This window comes from Falco peregrinus, chromosome 9 (assembly GCF_023634155.1).
Source record: "Falco peregrinus isolate bFalPer1 chromosome 9, bFalPer1.pri, whole genome shotgun sequence".
NCBI lineage: Eukaryota > Metazoa > Chordata > Aves > Falconiformes > Falconidae > Falco > Falco peregrinus.
The window spans coordinates 33,280,681-33,296,037 of NC_073729.1; the positions used below are offsets into that span (position 1 = coordinate 33,280,681).

General features: G+C 55.7%; 2 protein-coding genes across 3 annotated transcripts in view; one reads left to right on the plus strand and one right to left on the minus strand.

Annotated features, from left to right (window-relative positions):
- Nucleotides 1-15,357, minus strand: part of MATN4 (matrilin 4) — an 18,065-nt gene continuing 2,708 nt past the window's right edge. Inside the window, exons 2-11 of one of the 2 annotated variants that reach the window (XM_055814589.1) lie at nucleotides 7,610-7,726; nucleotides 5,667-6,236; nucleotides 4,347-4,469; nucleotides 3,748-3,870; nucleotides 3,526-3,648; nucleotides 3,261-3,383; nucleotides 2,396-2,809; nucleotides 1,889-2,041; nucleotides 1,000-1,104; nucleotides 1-840 (exon numbers count right to left, since the gene is read on the minus strand). In XM_055814589.1, coding sequence (XP_055670564.1) covers nucleotides 782-840; nucleotides 1,000-1,104; nucleotides 1,889-2,041; nucleotides 2,396-2,809; nucleotides 3,261-3,383; nucleotides 3,526-3,648; nucleotides 3,748-3,870; nucleotides 4,347-4,469; nucleotides 5,667-6,236; nucleotides 7,610-7,685 — 1,869 coding nt within the window. In that variant the 5' untranslated portion in view covers nucleotides 7,686-7,726 and the 3' untranslated portion in view covers nucleotides 1-781. The remainder of the gene's footprint in view (nucleotides 841-999; nucleotides 1,105-1,888; nucleotides 2,042-2,395; nucleotides 2,810-3,260; nucleotides 3,384-3,525; nucleotides 3,649-3,747; nucleotides 3,871-4,346; nucleotides 4,470-5,666; nucleotides 6,237-7,609; nucleotides 7,727-15,357) is intronic. The other variant, XM_055814590.1, reaches the window with a different exon arrangement.
- The window catches only part of RBPJL (recombination signal binding protein for immunoglobulin kappa J region like), a 23,412-nt gene continuing 19,765 nt past the window's right edge, over nucleotides 11,711-15,357 (plus strand). The window contains exon 1 of the mRNA XM_055814233.1: nucleotides 11,711-11,888. Coding sequence (XP_055670208.1) covers nucleotides 11,711-11,888 — 178 coding nt within the window. The remainder of the gene's footprint in view (nucleotides 11,889-15,357) is intronic.

Here is a 15,357-nt window from a genome sequence, read left to right on the forward strand (position 1 = left end):
CAAACCTTCAGGGTGTTTATTAGCAGGATAGAAATTTCTTTATATAAAAGAAGTGTTTAAAAATAGCACTACCCTGCTCTCAAAATGAAATATATATACACACACGCATAGATGTTTATAGAAAGAATTATTACCGTTTTGCTATGTGATTAAAAAAACCAAACAAGATAATGACCAACTCCCAAACAATTCTGCCAAAATGGGGGCAAGGGGATCTGACAATTCCTGCTGCCCACTCACCCCTGGGTGCACAGCCGGGTGCTGTGCTGGGAGCTGGCCTGGCAGCATGCGTCCCCATGCACTGGCCACAGTGCCCGGCTCTCCCTGCCCCACTACAGGGCAGCAGATGCTGAGGCAGCAGAAGCTCTCAAAGCGTGATCACAGTAGATATTTTTTTTTTCCCCCTTGCAAAGCAGCTTGCTGGGGGGCCATGGGGGGCTGCGCAGGGGCTGGTTCATCCCAGTTGCTCTGGAAAAAGGCTGGGTGTTCCATCTCCTCATCCAAAGCCCAGCCTGCCCTTGCAGTCATCCCAGACCTGCCAATTCAGCAGAACAAGGCAACAGTGATGGCTGAAACCCTTGGTTTTGCAGCAGTTTTGCTCAAGGGTGGGGACTTTTTTTTTTAGGATTTTTGTTTTTTTTTAAATACAGTGTGCATCCCCCTGGGGCTTTTGGGATACAAGAACAAACACTGATGCTTTACAACAACCTAGCAATAACAATGCCATATAGCTACTGTACATCCCCCTGTCCCATCCAACCGCTGCAGCCCTCTGCAAGGATCACTTCTTGTTGGTGATCTGCTTTTCCAAGTCTTCGAGTCTGGCTGTCATCTGAGCAAGTGAACGTGCTAAGGAAACGGTGGGCCAAGGGCTTCTTCCCCTTGAAGGAGCCTGAAATTTTTCCTGCTCCCATTTACCCATCCCTCCCTTCCCCGTGTGCAGTCTGTCCCCAGGCTGCCCTGCACCCCAGCAAACCCAGGCATCACCCCAAAGGATATTTTTCTCAGTCAGGCTCTGCAGGATGGCCACAGTGTTTGTCTGGAACTGCACCAGTGCCTCGCACTCGCATGGGCTGCGGATCTCCGTCTTCCCTTTGCCCTCCTCTGTGACCATGGGGGTTTGGGTGCAGTCAGAGTCATGGCCCCACAGTGCCTGGCTCTCCCCTGCTCCCACACAGCGCGAGTCCCTTATCCCTACAGCCACCCACCAGGGCTGTACCTGAGCCTCGGGGCTATCCCCCCTCTGATTTTCCTCTATTTTTCCAGCCTCACTCCTTTTTTGCCAGGCTGCATCAGTGCTAGCCCAGCAAGCTCACTGCCAGGCATCTCACAGGGCTGCCACACTCATGGTCACAGTGTGCCAAGGACAGCCAGTGCTGAGCTTCACTTTGCCTTCAGCCCAGGGTGGCAGGGAGCATGCTGACCCCATGTCTGCAGCCTTGCAGGGGTCCCAAGGGCACTGGGGAACCCCAGCCTGCCCCAGGGCAGGGATATCACAGTAACCCACCCTGGTCCTCCTGCACCCGGCAGCAGCAGAAGCACAGGTCTGCACAAAGAGACAGGCCATCTTCGGAGCTGGGGCAGCATCCCTCAAGGCAGAGTGCAACCTCTGCCCATGCAACAGCACTGGGGTGGCTGCTCACATTAATACTTTTGTATTAAAAGTCCCAGCTCCACTTTCTCCTTTTCCAAATCCTTCCCTGAGACCCACCTCTATACCCACACAGGCTGGTGAGATGCAGAGGCAACCTAGGCTCATGCCAGCTCACCCCAGCCCTGGGGTACATGATGCAGGACAACAGACACACAAACCACCCCCCTGGCTCTGTGGGGAGAGGGCTCCCCCAGGCTTCGGGTGAGCCCACCCACTGTGGCCAGGGGCACCCACCTGGGCAGATGTTCAGCTTGAAGTTCTCCACGAGGTGGGTCATGGTGGTGAAGTCTGCTGAGTAAGAGAAATGCTGCTCCACTGGCTCAGAGGCGATTGCTCTCAGCTCCTCTTCCACAGCCTTGCCAACACCCACAGCAAACATGATGATCCCTGTGTGGCAAGGATAGATCCTGAGCACTGTGCTGGCCACCCTGCATCAAGCAGCCCCAAGCCCAGAGGGAGCAAGGCTGGGGATGCAGGATTTCCCCTGGGCTTCCCAAATACACGGCAGGAATTTGGGAAGGACGGGCAGGAGGACGGCAGCACCACTGCAGTGCAGGCTGCTGCACAAAGGATGCTACCTGGAGCACCCTGCAACCACGGCAGAGGCAGGTCTGCCTCTGTGGACCAGGCGATGCAGCATCCCAAGGCTGGATGCTGCAGCCTCCCCCAGAGCAGCCACCCTGAGGAACCACCCTGGGATGCCCAAAGCACTGCAAGTCGGGGTTCCCCAACCCCCCGCACCTGACTCCTTTGCTCTCCTGGCCCACTCGGAGATGTCGTCCTGGGAGCGCCCATCCGTGAAGACAAGCCCGATTCTGGGGATGTTGTGGGAGAGAGGCCTGGCACCTTCCAGCTCGGAGAAGCTGTGCTCTACCATGTGCTTGAGGGCAAGGCCTGTCATGGTGCCTTTCTCCATGTATTCCACCTCCATCACTGCCTTCTTGATCTCATCTGCGCTGTGGTACTTGTTGAGGGGGAACTCAGTGCGGACGCGGCTGGAGTACTGCACCAGCCCCACCCGCGTGCCGTGGGGGGACACCTCCAGCAGGTCCACGATGCGGTTCACAAACTGCTTCACCAGCTCAAAGTTTTGGGGCCGAACACTCTTGGAGCCGTCAATCACCATCACCAGGTCGATGTGCCCAGCCCCACACTCTGCAGGCACAGGGGGAAGGTGAGAAGGGACCAGCCTGGCCATGGGCACCATCGGAGTGAAGACGCCCAGGGCTGGGGCAGAGCTGTGGGCTTCAGGACACCATGTGGACCCCCTGGAACTGCAGCCAGGCTGAGGCTGGGAAGCAGGGCTAAGCACACCCAGGGGTCTGAGCCCAAAACCCTCCACTGCCACTGCAGTGTCCCCTGAAAGTCTTTCCTAGGTCTCCCTTTTCCTGAACCCTTCCTCAAAGTTCCTGTGACATCTTCTGGGCCATGTCACCGAGGACATGAGCGCACGCCCATCCCCACAGCATCCAGGGTGCTCCCCCAAGCCCGGCCAGCTCTCCATCCTCCTCCAAGCCAGCTCCAAGTCCCACTTAGACCCCCTGCCTAGTTTCAGGTAAGCCCTTGCCAGACAGCGAGGATGCCATGAGCCGTGTCCGGTACTCACTGCTGCACGCCCTGCCATCAGCCTGGAGCTGCTGGCCCTCGGGGCACACGCAGCGGTAGGAGCCCTCCGTGCTCACACACTTGAACTCGCAGCCATGATCCACCCCGTTGCAGAGGTCAGTGGCTGGAAGACAAGCCAAGGGCACAGGGTTATCCCCACTCAGGTGGGGTGGTCCGGGAACAGCCCCTCCCCTGGGGACTGGGCAGGACATACAGGTATCTGCCATACACTGCAGCCTGTGCCGTGCCACCGTGCCAGGACGTACCCTTGCAGGACCTGCTGTCGGGCTGCAGCGTGAACCCACTGCGGCAGCGGCAGTAGTGCCCGTTGGGGATGCTCACGCACTCGTGCTGGCAGCTGTGGTTTCCGAAGCTGCAGTAATCGATCACTGGTGAGAGAAGGAGAGGGGTGGGCAGACAGGGAAAGACAAGAGGAGAGGGGAAAAGAAGCAAATGAAGAAGGGACAGCAAGGGAGATGGCCACTTACTAGAGCAGCTCCTCTTGTTCTGGCTGAGGTAGTAACCCGCACGGCACTGGCACAGGTATGACCCACGAGTGCTGACACACTGGTGTTGACAGCCATGTCTCCCGTCTGCGCATGCATCGATGGCTGCGGTGGAACAGGACACCCATCACCCTCCTGTCCCAGCCTCCCTGGGGCAGCCGAGCAGACCGCTCCAGGGCTTCAAAGCAGCTCCCAGCGCCATTAGGCAAGAAGGAGAAGTCCTGGGTTGGTGGCCAGACCAATTAATACAGCTTTGCACTCAACATACAGGGCCAAAACACCATGTACTTCGGTGGCTGGGATGTGCACCCTCTGGTACCCACTGCCCAAAGCCCCCTCAAGCGACAGGCAGCTGGTTGTGCCCACAAGAGCCCCAAGTGTCCCACCCCTGAAAGGTGACCAGGATGCAGCAATGCCATGTGTCCGCAGTCAGTACACACCCGGCAGGCGGCGAGCCCAGTGAACAGAGCACCGAGGCTGCTGCTGGCCTCAGTGGGTCCTCTGCTGCTTTTCAGCTTCCCTCTGTGACACCTGCAACCACAAGCCTTCTACAAGAGTTAGGATTAAAAAAGGGGGCTTACGGGAACAGGTCTTTCCATCGACGTTGAGCCTGTAGCCTGGGTTGCATTCACAGTAGAAGGAGCCGGGGGTGCTGATGCAGCTGTGCTGGCAGCCATGCTCCTGCTCCATGCACACGTCCACCCCTGCAAGACAGAACGGGCATCAAAGCAGCCCACAGGCACGCTGGATGCACAGGGACCGCAGCTCCAGCATGTGCCACGTCCCTGTAGCCGAAGCCTCTGGGATGACCCACAGTGCCACTGCCCTTCCAGCCCCAGCGCTCACCCACTGATTTCCAGTGCACAGACATGAATGTTGTGCGGGGCAGGCTTCTGAACCGCTTCGGCTTTCTGGTCTACCCAAGTGCTAAATCAAAGCTCGGTATTAATTGGTACTGTCGACAGCTTGAGCTGAGTAAGCAAAAGCTTGAGCTCGTCAGGAACGTGCTACAGGAGCCAGGTCTGTGTCCGTGCAGCCAGGAGCCCGCAGAGCCGGCTGGGAAGGGGGCACCGGGGCAGGCAGGCGGCGGGCAGGGTGCTGTAAGCGAAGGTACCAAGTGCAGGAGCACTTGTCCCCAGGGGACAACATCTGCTCAGCCCTGCGCCCCAGCAAGCAGAGAATCTCCAAGGCAGCCCTGCAGGCACCCAGGAGCCCCCGGCTAGCAAACGCTGCCTAAATGAGGCTGGCAGCTGCCTTCTGCCCTTCAGCAGATGCTGAAGCACGTAAGCAAAGCCTTGCCAGTCTGCTGCAGTGCCAGGTCTCTGGCAAAGCCTGCCAGCATGACGAAGGACAGACAGGTCCCAGCCTGCAAGCTCCCGACCTGTGCCAGCACAGCCACGGTGCGAACCAGCCTCCTGGCTCCTGGCCGAGACCGGCTGGACACTGCACAGCAGCCCCATGTGCCCAGCGTGTTATTAAACACAAATGTGCATGCAGCAGATGCCACGCATGTGTCTGCACGGGAGGAGACGCTGCTAGAGCCACGTCGAAAGGCGTACAGGGCTCTGGGACGTGTCACCTGGCCCTGTCACACCCAGGAAAACCAGCTCCACATTTCCTGCTCTTTAATACTCCCATCATCTCCTGGCTTGGGGCAGAGCTACCAGGCACGGGTGAAGAAGAGCGCCCACTGGCAAATGCTTTCAAAGCTTTCCTGATCTCGCTCCAGGAAAGGTGAACGGCCACCTGTCCCAGCACCTCACCAGGGAGGTTGCTTCCCTGTCCACGCTGCTCCTAGCAAGAGCAGCCACCCCAAAACACCCCTCTGAAGGTCACCTTCTAGCCCAGCTGAGGAGCACCAGCGCTGCCCTTGCCAACCCACATCCGCAGCTCTCACCCACCACAGAGCTTGTCCTGGAACTGCTTCCCAAACTGCTGGATGAGTTCGAAGGACTCCACCAGGAAGACATGCTCCTCCAGCGGCGGCGAGGCCATGGCTCGCAGCGAGTTCATGTCAGCCCGCTGGATGCCCACAGCATAGATCTCAATGCCAGCATTCCGGGCCTGGGTGGCCACCTCAGTGACACGGTCCTGGGGTCGTCCGTCTGTCACGATGATGGCAATGCGGGGGATCTTCTTGTGCAGAGGGCGCGCGCCCTCCTGCGTGGTGAAGGCCACGTTCATGGCATACTGGATGGCCAGCCCCGTCATGGTGCCCTGGGCCAGTGGGACGATGCTGTTGATGGCCTTCTCCATGTCCGCCCGCGTGAAGAAGGTCTTGAGGGAGAAGATGTTCTGCACCTGGCTGGAGTACTGGATCACCCCCACCCGTGTGGCGTTGGGGCCCACGTCCAGGCTGCCGATGATGTCTATCATGAACCGCCGCATGGTCTCGAACTCAAAGGGGCGCACGCTGCGGGAGCTGTCGATCACAAACACGATGTCCAGGGGACCCGTCCTGCACTTCAGGGCTGGAAGGGGACAAAGAGACAGTTCAGCCTCACAGCCACCTGTGGGAAGCAGGGCTGGGAGCAGAGACATCCCTGCTGAGTGGCTTGAGGATGCTCAGTGGGGGAAAGAGAGGGTATGTCCAGGCAGCCCTCACAGACCAGCACCCTCCCACTGCCAGATAAATCCATGGAGGGTGCTAGCAGAGCGGGAGCAGGGATGACAGGCTGGGGAGACACGCCCTGGCCATGAGGCTGTGGGGAAATGACAGTGTCCCCTTCCTCCCCAGTAGTGTCCCTGCAGCCAGACCCAGCTCCAGCTCCCTGTATTTCTACAGCCGACAGCCCCAGGGGCTGCAGAAATGCCTCTGCCTGTTGGTATCTACCCTGGCAAGGCTGAGGCACAGGTTTAGGCAGCAGCGTCTTGATCTCTACAACAAATCAGAGCATTAAAGTGTAAAACAGCCCAATGCCTCGGGCTGTCCTCTGCAAGCCGCAGCTCCTGCTCCAGACCTCTGTGCCATGCAGGAAAATATTGCTTTGGGCAGCTCTTCTGTTCCCCCCGCAGCTCCAGCCTCCCCTAGTTTTTACTGCATTTTACCAGTTTCTGCCTAAAACCAGGGCTTGCTTTGTTGTTTTGGTTTTTTTAAGGGCAGAAAATGAGACGGTGAAAAGCACAGCTAAGGGCGTGCACGTGGCAGGGATCGAGCCAAAGAGCCTCTCTTGGACATATGGGTGCTACTTCCAGTGCAGACCAGGAAAGTGTTTAGCAAGTGAAACACCAATAAACATATTTTGCTTGGCTTGTGCATACCCAAGCCTGGGAGAATTTGGCCCTAACGGTAAGCAAACATTCTGAGTCCCTTTGGGATGATGCCCAGACCCCAGCTGTCATCTCAACTGCTCTGAAGGTCTCCGAGACATACCTGCTTCTTTCTCCGTCCAGTGCCTTCACTGTTTTTAAACTGGAATTGGTTTAGCTCCCTCTGCCCTGGGAGGAGAGAGGCTGGTACCCTGGGGTTTGCTTTGTCCCCCCTGTCAGAAGACCCATACATGGAGGGGGTTATCCCTCACAGCTGTGCCTCCTGCCAAGGCGGGAGCCCCCGCGCAGGAGGGTGACAAGCCCTGAGCTGGGCTCTGTCAAAGCTGAGGACGTGCCCGGAGCAAGTGGCATGAGACCCACCGTGCTGGGGCCAGGCTTGGGCTCACACTCCCCTGGGCAGTGCTGGGAATTTTGGGTCACCATGTGGGGGGATCCTCCATCCTCCTAGGGATGCCTCCAAGTAAGAGGCATCAGGTCCACCCACCCCAAGCAGCAACCAGTCCTCCAAGGGCTTCACTGCCCTGACGCTCTCACTTCTCTCTCCTCCAAGCAATCCCCACCGGCCAGAGCTCACCTGCAGGTTTTGGTCTGGCTTCCAGTGTCGTCAGGAGAAGTAGGAGGAGAGGGGCAACGGGCAGGAGCTTCATCATGGCTCTGTGATACCACACAATTCCAGGCCTGGGAGGACTCGCTGTAGGGAGAAGACAATGTGCAATCAGTGCTGAGGATGGGCTGAGCCACTGCGGTGGGTGTCCCCAGGCAGTGCCAAAAACCCTCAGCAGCAGCAGTTCTGACAGATCCATCCCCAAACGTCTCTGAACCCACGTGGAACTTTTCCCATTCAAGGACTGGCAGTCTCAGCACAGCTACATTTCATTACAGTAGCAGCGATCTGCCAAAGGGTCTGATTTTCTGCTCTGGGTGGAGCTGGCCATCGGACAAGCCTTATTTTCACTTGCACACCAGGCGGAGGGGATGTTCAGCCAAATGCTTTTTCACTGGCGATGCAGCTGCTCCCCACAGCCAGCCAGAATGGGAAAGCTGCACCCGGGGATGCAGAGCACCAGCCCTCCCGACACTCCCCCCACATGGGAAGAGAAGCCCCCAGACAAAACCTGCTCAGAAGTCTCCCAAAGTCATTGGCAAAGATCATTTTTCCAAGAACCCGCATACATTTCTTTTCTGCCTTTTTCCAAGCTACCCTGGGAGACCAGAAGCCTCTGCTGGCACAGATGGGCACCCGCTGCCCCCGGCGCGGCCAGCCTGCTGCTTGCCTTCTCCACACCACCGGGAACCTCATCACTCTGTCACCAGCGCTTTGCAGCTCTCCCCATCCTGCTGGCTTCTCTGAAGGATGCTCTGCCCCCCACCAGTTTTTTCCTGCATTTGAGGCGGGATAGTTAGGGGAAAAGATATTTAGACCAGTTACCCAAAATCTCAGCTTGCCACTTGTCTCCCTCCCTGCCCACCTCTGTGTTACCTTGCCTTGCCTTTCCCTGCCCTTGCCTGGCTCCTGCAGGGACATGGATTTATTTGGTTTATTTTTATTCCAGCTCTGGTTGGAAAGCCAAGGTGCTGGGGGGTGGGGGGGGGTGGGGGGGGGTGGGGCGGGGAAATGCCACAGTTAATGCAGCTTCCCCCAGGAGATGTGCAGCGCCAAGACTGGCCACAAATACTGGAAGGGTGCTTTTTAAAAAAAGCACAGAGAAATTAATTTTATCAGTAGTTATCGGCTGATATTTATTTAGCTTCAGGAGGTCTCAGCTGTAATTCATCACCAGGGTTGCCATTTAATTGCTCAGTAGTTACGTGCAGCCCTGAACCTCATGTATTTGATAGCAGGGACACTGATAATACGTTTCACAGCTGCATCTTAAAATTGTCTCCAGACTCAGTGTTCACACCTGAAAAATGATATTTAAGAATTAGAAGGACAGAAAAGGGCTACAAGAGGAAACTGGGATCCAGAATACCAGTCTCAAAGTGAGAGACATGGTCTTTTCCCAGGGAGCACGAGCAACCCAGCCAGCCCGGGACACAGTGGCTCCACAGTGGGCATCGGGAGCTCCGGCACAGCCATGCAGTGGAGGGGCCAGCAGGATCGCTCCAGGTTGTGGAGATGAGGGGAGGCTGCAGCCTAGCAGGCATTTTCTAGGAAGCCCCAGGGCTAAGAAAAGCATCACTTTGTGACCAGCAGTGCTCAGGTACCTGTGCCCACTCACAAAAGCACCATGTGCAAGCGGAGGAGCAAAACAGCCTCTCCTACCCCAGCTTCGTTTCCCCATTTATTTAGCAGATTCTTTTTCCAGCAATGCTTTTTTGGGGAGAAAGTACTCACTAACCACTAAACATTTTGGGGACAGCTATGCCACCTATAACATTTCTGCAGCTCTCCAGACTCCAAGCCTCCCTGCAATGGCAGGCTGGTACGCAGCCTGCGTCTCACAGCATCCATAGAGCCTCAAAGCCAGCCAGAGAGAGGAATGAGCTCTTGGGCCAGGAACCAAGGAGGAGAAAACCATTTCACAACTGATCTATTTTTAACAGCATCTCAGCTTTGGATGAAGTCCTGGCACTCTCCACAGCTGGAGGGGCTGATGCTGCCAGGACAGGGCAGGGTCCGCCATACATCCAGCACCGGTCCTGGCAGCAGAGACCCACGCTGTGACAGCACCCCAGACCCTTACTTCAGTATCATGCCCAGCTCTGCCCCAGCCGCAAGGCTGATAGGGACAGGGAAGCAAAGGTGATGGGACAGATGCCCCCAAGTATCGTTCCCACCATGCTGCGCTGGGCAGCTTCCCTGCTACCCACTGCCCTGACTCCCCTGGGGCTGGCAGCACTGGGGCTGACTTGTAGCCCCGTGGAGGGGTTCCCCCCACCCCAAGGGGTCCCACACCCCCACAAGCCCCTTGCTACCGTGCAGGAGCAGGAGGGAGATGGGTGGGAAGTGACCGGCTGGCAGGCAGGTGCTGCGAGGAAAAGCAAACACAGCGCCGGCTGCAACACCAGAGACCTTGAGATAACACTGAGCTATAAAGGAAAAAAGGTCCAGGCGGGGCGAGTGCTGCTGGCTGGACTGGCTCAGCCAAACCCTGCAGCGGCTGAGCTGAGACAGACACTTGGAGCATCTCCTGACTTTTCTGAGCAACGCAAGGGGAAAACCAGCCACTGCTTGTCCCTGTTGAAGGAGATGCTCGGTACATGGCACAAAGAGGGTGACCAAGGGAACAGCCACACGTAAGGACAGAAGAGTCAGCCGTGAACCCAGCTTCCACCTGACTCTCCTCGTGATCTCAGACAAGGCGGACACGGAGATGAATCCCCAGAGTCAAACAGGTAAGCCAGCACGCCTTCCCCAGGCACCTCCACCAGCAGTGCCACCCCCCAGGGCATTGCTTCCCTCCCTGCTCCACCACTTGTCCATCATCTGCTCTCCCTGCCAAGTGCTGAGTCTCGGGGAAAAACAGCCGCTTCGGGTTTCAGTGCAGCCTCCTTGGCAGCTCTCTCCTGGCTACAGGTTAACAGAAATGCTCTGAATATTCCTCTTCTGGTTCATCTGCACAGGTCAGACCTGGGTCCATCCTCCCTTGGGCAAGCCCAAAGGACAGGGCATGGCAGGGAGCAGGGTGAGGGATGCAGCCGGCTCTCTGCCCTCCTCATTGTTACAGGGGTGGGGGCTTTATATATTGAATTGTAGAGGGGATGAAGCAGATGGAGAGAAGAGATGAAAGGTTCAGGAGGTGGCAGTACATTCACAGCCCAGGAAAAGTCCCAAGTGCAGTGTCAGGAGGAGGAAAGCAGGCTGCGGACCATGACTGTGGAGTCATGAGCCAGGTCTCAGGTACAACCACATGCAGGGTTTCATACATCCAGGCACATCAGCCTTTAGCTGAGATTTCTGTTCATGGCACAAAACACACAACTCCAGCCACCTGCCTGGCCTTGGCAGGCTTTTGGCACGTCACGGGAGCAGCAGCAGCAGCTCTGCCCTGGCTCCAGACCCTGCGAGAAGCCAGGACAAGGGATCACCATGCGTTGCAAGGAGAAGGGAACAGCCTCTGACCAAGCTGTTACCAAACACGTGCAAAGCCGGAGGGCTGTCCCATGCAGCGTGCCCGTGCACAGGAGGAAGCACGCATAGCACACCTGGACATGCATGGCAGGAGTGCATGGCACTGATGCCCCACGGTACCAGCTGATAACACATTTCTGTGCTTGAAACCTTGGCTGATGGTAGAGCAGCCCTAGACACAATGTTCCTGAGACTCACCTGCCTTGCCATGTACCCTGTTTTGCTCTGCAGGGCTTTTCTTTGCAAAGACCCAACCAGGCAGTTTTGGCAGGCCATAATTCAACCCCCGCATCACTGTTACTTGATGAAAGAGTCAAAACCAAAACCCCAAACAGGCTCAGGAGCCTGGACGCAGTTTCCCTGTGCTTGTAACACCAGAGTCCTACCAGGGCAACAGCAGAAAGACAGCATGAGCTGGCCTCCAGCTGGCAGCTGGGGAGACAAATCTTCATGACCTCAGCAGGACAGCAAGTCCTCCTTCAGGTCGATGCCCAGGAGACAGGCTGCGCAAAAAGGGCATGTGGGACCAAGAAAGGATGACCAAAGTGTGTCTTGCCCCAGGCACAGGGCACAATAAAGCAACCAGAGCTACCCGAAGAGATGCAGACAACTAACATCAACCTGGAGGCACCTCCTGATGTCAGATTTTGCTGTGGATACTCCAATGGACTGCTGGCACGTTGTCCACATATTTGCAAGACCCTCAAGCCATGTGAACAGATGAGGCTCGGGGTAGCCCTGGAGCTGGATCCACCCTCTCCTGGAGGGTTGTCCAAAGGTTGGTTTCCCCCAGGAGAATCCACAATCTCAGGGCGCTCCCTGCCCGCAGCTGCACGGCTCTCAGCAGTGCCTCTGCTGCCCAGGAGCACTGAATCCACCCTCAGGACCATTTTACAGGCAATGTTGACCTTGCACTCAACCACAGCTCCAGCAGCTCAATGCTCATCCTCCACAGCAGCTCGATGATGAGCTGCAAATCCCACAAGAGAGCATACCAATGCAGTTTCCAGAGCAAGTAAGAGTCAGGGAGCACAAGCACACGGAGACCAGGGAAATTACATTAATTTCCAGCCCAAAATAGGGGTTTCCCCCCCTTTTTAAGGACTGATGTGTCCTTGTTTCTTCCCAAACATGCATGTGGGAGAACAAGAGCAGACTCTTTCCAGGACATTGCAGTACTCTCTGGTTACAACACTGTGGCAGCTTTACTGGGCCAAACGCCACCTGGAAGGACATGTTGTTTGAAAAACAAGGCTGTATTTCTCAAACAGCACATCATGGCTCCAAACTCAACAGGAGCGAATCAGCAGGAGTGCCGTAACAGGAAGACTTTGCTGGATGTAGAAATTACTTCTTTTTTTCTCTCCGTTTGCTCCCCAAAGAAGCTAATCCCCTGTTTTATGGGCCCCCCCTCCTGCACTCACTATGATTAACACATGCACAGCGAGGGCAGGAGGAAGATGGGTTTCTTGTTCAGGTCCATTTGCAGGCTGAGTGACAGATGTCCTTGCCTCACAGCTCATGGACTTAGCACACACGTCCCAACAGGTTTATATTATTAGATGACATAAGAAGTCCCCTTGCGAGGGAAATGTTGGGCATAGCAATGGACAGAGCATCCCCTTTCAGATGTTCTCCACGGCAGAACATGAGGTCTTTCTCTGCCACCAATCTATCTCTAAAAGACCTCCCAGTGCTCTGCAGCTCAACCAGGAGCAAAGCCTCTTGTCCAGCCAGCCTCTGCACTGAAACACGCTGTACCTGGGCTGCTGTGGCAACAGCTGCCAAGAATAAATGCCGTATTCTCTTGCAAATTAAGCATGGCCTTTCAAAGAACGCGTTAAAGATCTAGCCAAGAGGAAAACATGGTCAGCCAATTCCCCTTGTTCAACTAATCATGTCAACAGGTGGCTCCTATGTCAGGACTGCTGGTTCCTCTGAGTAGGTTCCTCCTACTCTGTTCCTCTCTGTCCCGCTCAAGCCCTCAGGCTGCACTTGTCTCCTGAGCTGCATGACTGACAAACTCAGCCCTGCTCCTAACTGGTATTTTAAGCAAAACTGGAGGGATCTTGGAATACTTTTAGACTTTGATGAAGAGCGATCAACAGGTAAAAGACCCATATTACTGACTCTCTTTAAAAAGCAAATGCTCTTCTGCAAACAGGCCCCTGGGGGACAGCTGAACTGGGCTGAGAGACCAGACTTTGTAGGGAAGGAGGTCTGCGCCATCCAGAAGCTGAGGCAGCAATCCACTGCCCAAGTTCTCATTCCAGGAGGAAGGTGTTAGCATTTTTTTCAGCAGAAATATGCGTGTTCAACCACAAAGGAAAGAGAAATGGCCCAGAGCAGCTCCTGGGCTGGTGCAAAGTCTGGCAGCTGAGCTCCTGACGCAGCACAGCCAGTATCTCTAAGCAATGAGATTGATAGTTACTAGCAGGACATCCGTCTCCCAAATCTGCTGGGACCAATATCCCCAGCTGACCTCCAGCAAGCTTACACGGCACAGACAACCACAGAGAACGCCTGCTATTTCAGCCCCGCAATCATAGATTCATTGCCTGACCTCCTTCTCTAAATCTTTATATCATATTTCTCACTCTGGAGACGTGAGTCAATGTGTTGGCATAAGAAAACACACCAGGAGAATATTCCTGTGCCTCTCCCCTTTATCCTACCCATCCTGCTTATGTGTTTAATTGAAATAACAGAAAGCGAGGAGCATTTGGTGGCTGCAGAAAAGCATGTGGAGACTTTTCATCCCTCCTCAGGACAGACAAGCAAGCCGGTTGATACTTCTCACAGGGAGAACCCCAAAGGTAGCACAGGAAACTGCTCCCACCTAACTTCACAGCCACCACATCCCTCTGACAGCAGAAGACCTGCTGTCCCAGGACTGGGATGCCTTCTCCCCACGGGAGATGCACCAGAGAAGATCTTCAGCGTGGGCAGCAGCCTGTGGCCTTGGTTCTTCCCACACTGAAGAGCAGATGCCTTGGGGACCCTGTGCCTCAGCACCTGCATGTCACCCTGGCCTCCTCAGCACACTCGAATGCTGCATGGAAACCTCCTGTGAGACCTTCCCAGGGGCTCAAAGCAGCATTTGAGGCCATGGCTGAGGAGCACTTGTCCTCAACCTCACCCCTATGTGGGATTAGCCCTTTCTGGTCAACTTGTGAGCAACTGGCTGAAATCACCCAACTCTCTTGCATTGACCAAGTCGTCGCCAAGGTGCCTACAAGGTCTGTGCTTCCAAGAGAGATCAGGGAACAGTCCAAGGTCACTTCACTGAGGCTTTCAGGCCTCAGGAAACTCTCCAAGAAGAGTCCTACATCATGGCATGAGGAACCAGAGACCAGGAGGAGAGTCCAAGCCACTTGCTCAAGGCTGTGGGAAGTCTGTGGCACAGCTGGCTCTCCCACCTGCATCCCAGGATGAGGACACAGAGCTGGCCAGGGTGAAACAAGGGCGCTCCGGACAGATGAGGGGATGCCCAGCCATGCTTTAGGGAACATGGGCATGGGGAAGCTGCTCTCAGCCCATCATCTGCTTGACACACAGGTTCAGCAGATGACAGGGAGAGCAAAATGGAGGACCAGCAGTGAGACTGCTACTTGGCATCTGAGCGCAGACCAGCGTGTTTTGTCAGTCTCGTCCTGGCTGGTACTGTTAAAGCCAAAGCAAGATGCTGCAAAAAGAGAAAAAGAACGAGGGGAGTGTCAAATGTGACACTTTGGGGAAGCCATTCAAGTCCAGCTGCAAGTGTAGGAGCTGTGAATACCCAAGGGCAGGGGGGTTCTATCTTTTTCAGCTTGTGGACCCTGCTAATTTTCCAGCCAAGACACAGGCTCTTATATAGTGGGTTACCTCTGCCATCAACAGATCTGCCCCTACTGACTCCTGCCATAGACCACGGACTCCTACGGGTCCAGTGACTATAACTCAAAGACTGCTGAACTTACACGGTGGCAATCGACCACCAAAGCAGCATGACACAGCCCACAGACAGGAAGGCTGAAGAGAAACCAAGTTCCTGCCACCTCTCTGCAAGGGACCACAGCTGATCCCTATAGATTTCCCTGATGGGCACCAGAGGGACCAGGTTAGTGATGGACTCGTGTGTGCAGCCAAGGGCTTGCAAGGCGAGAGAGCAGAAGCCTGCAGACAAAGACACACAGGCAAAGGCAGAAAGTTGCTAGGGAAGATGGATCTGTCCTCCAGTAAAAAATGCCAGGAAGGGCAAGCTGCTT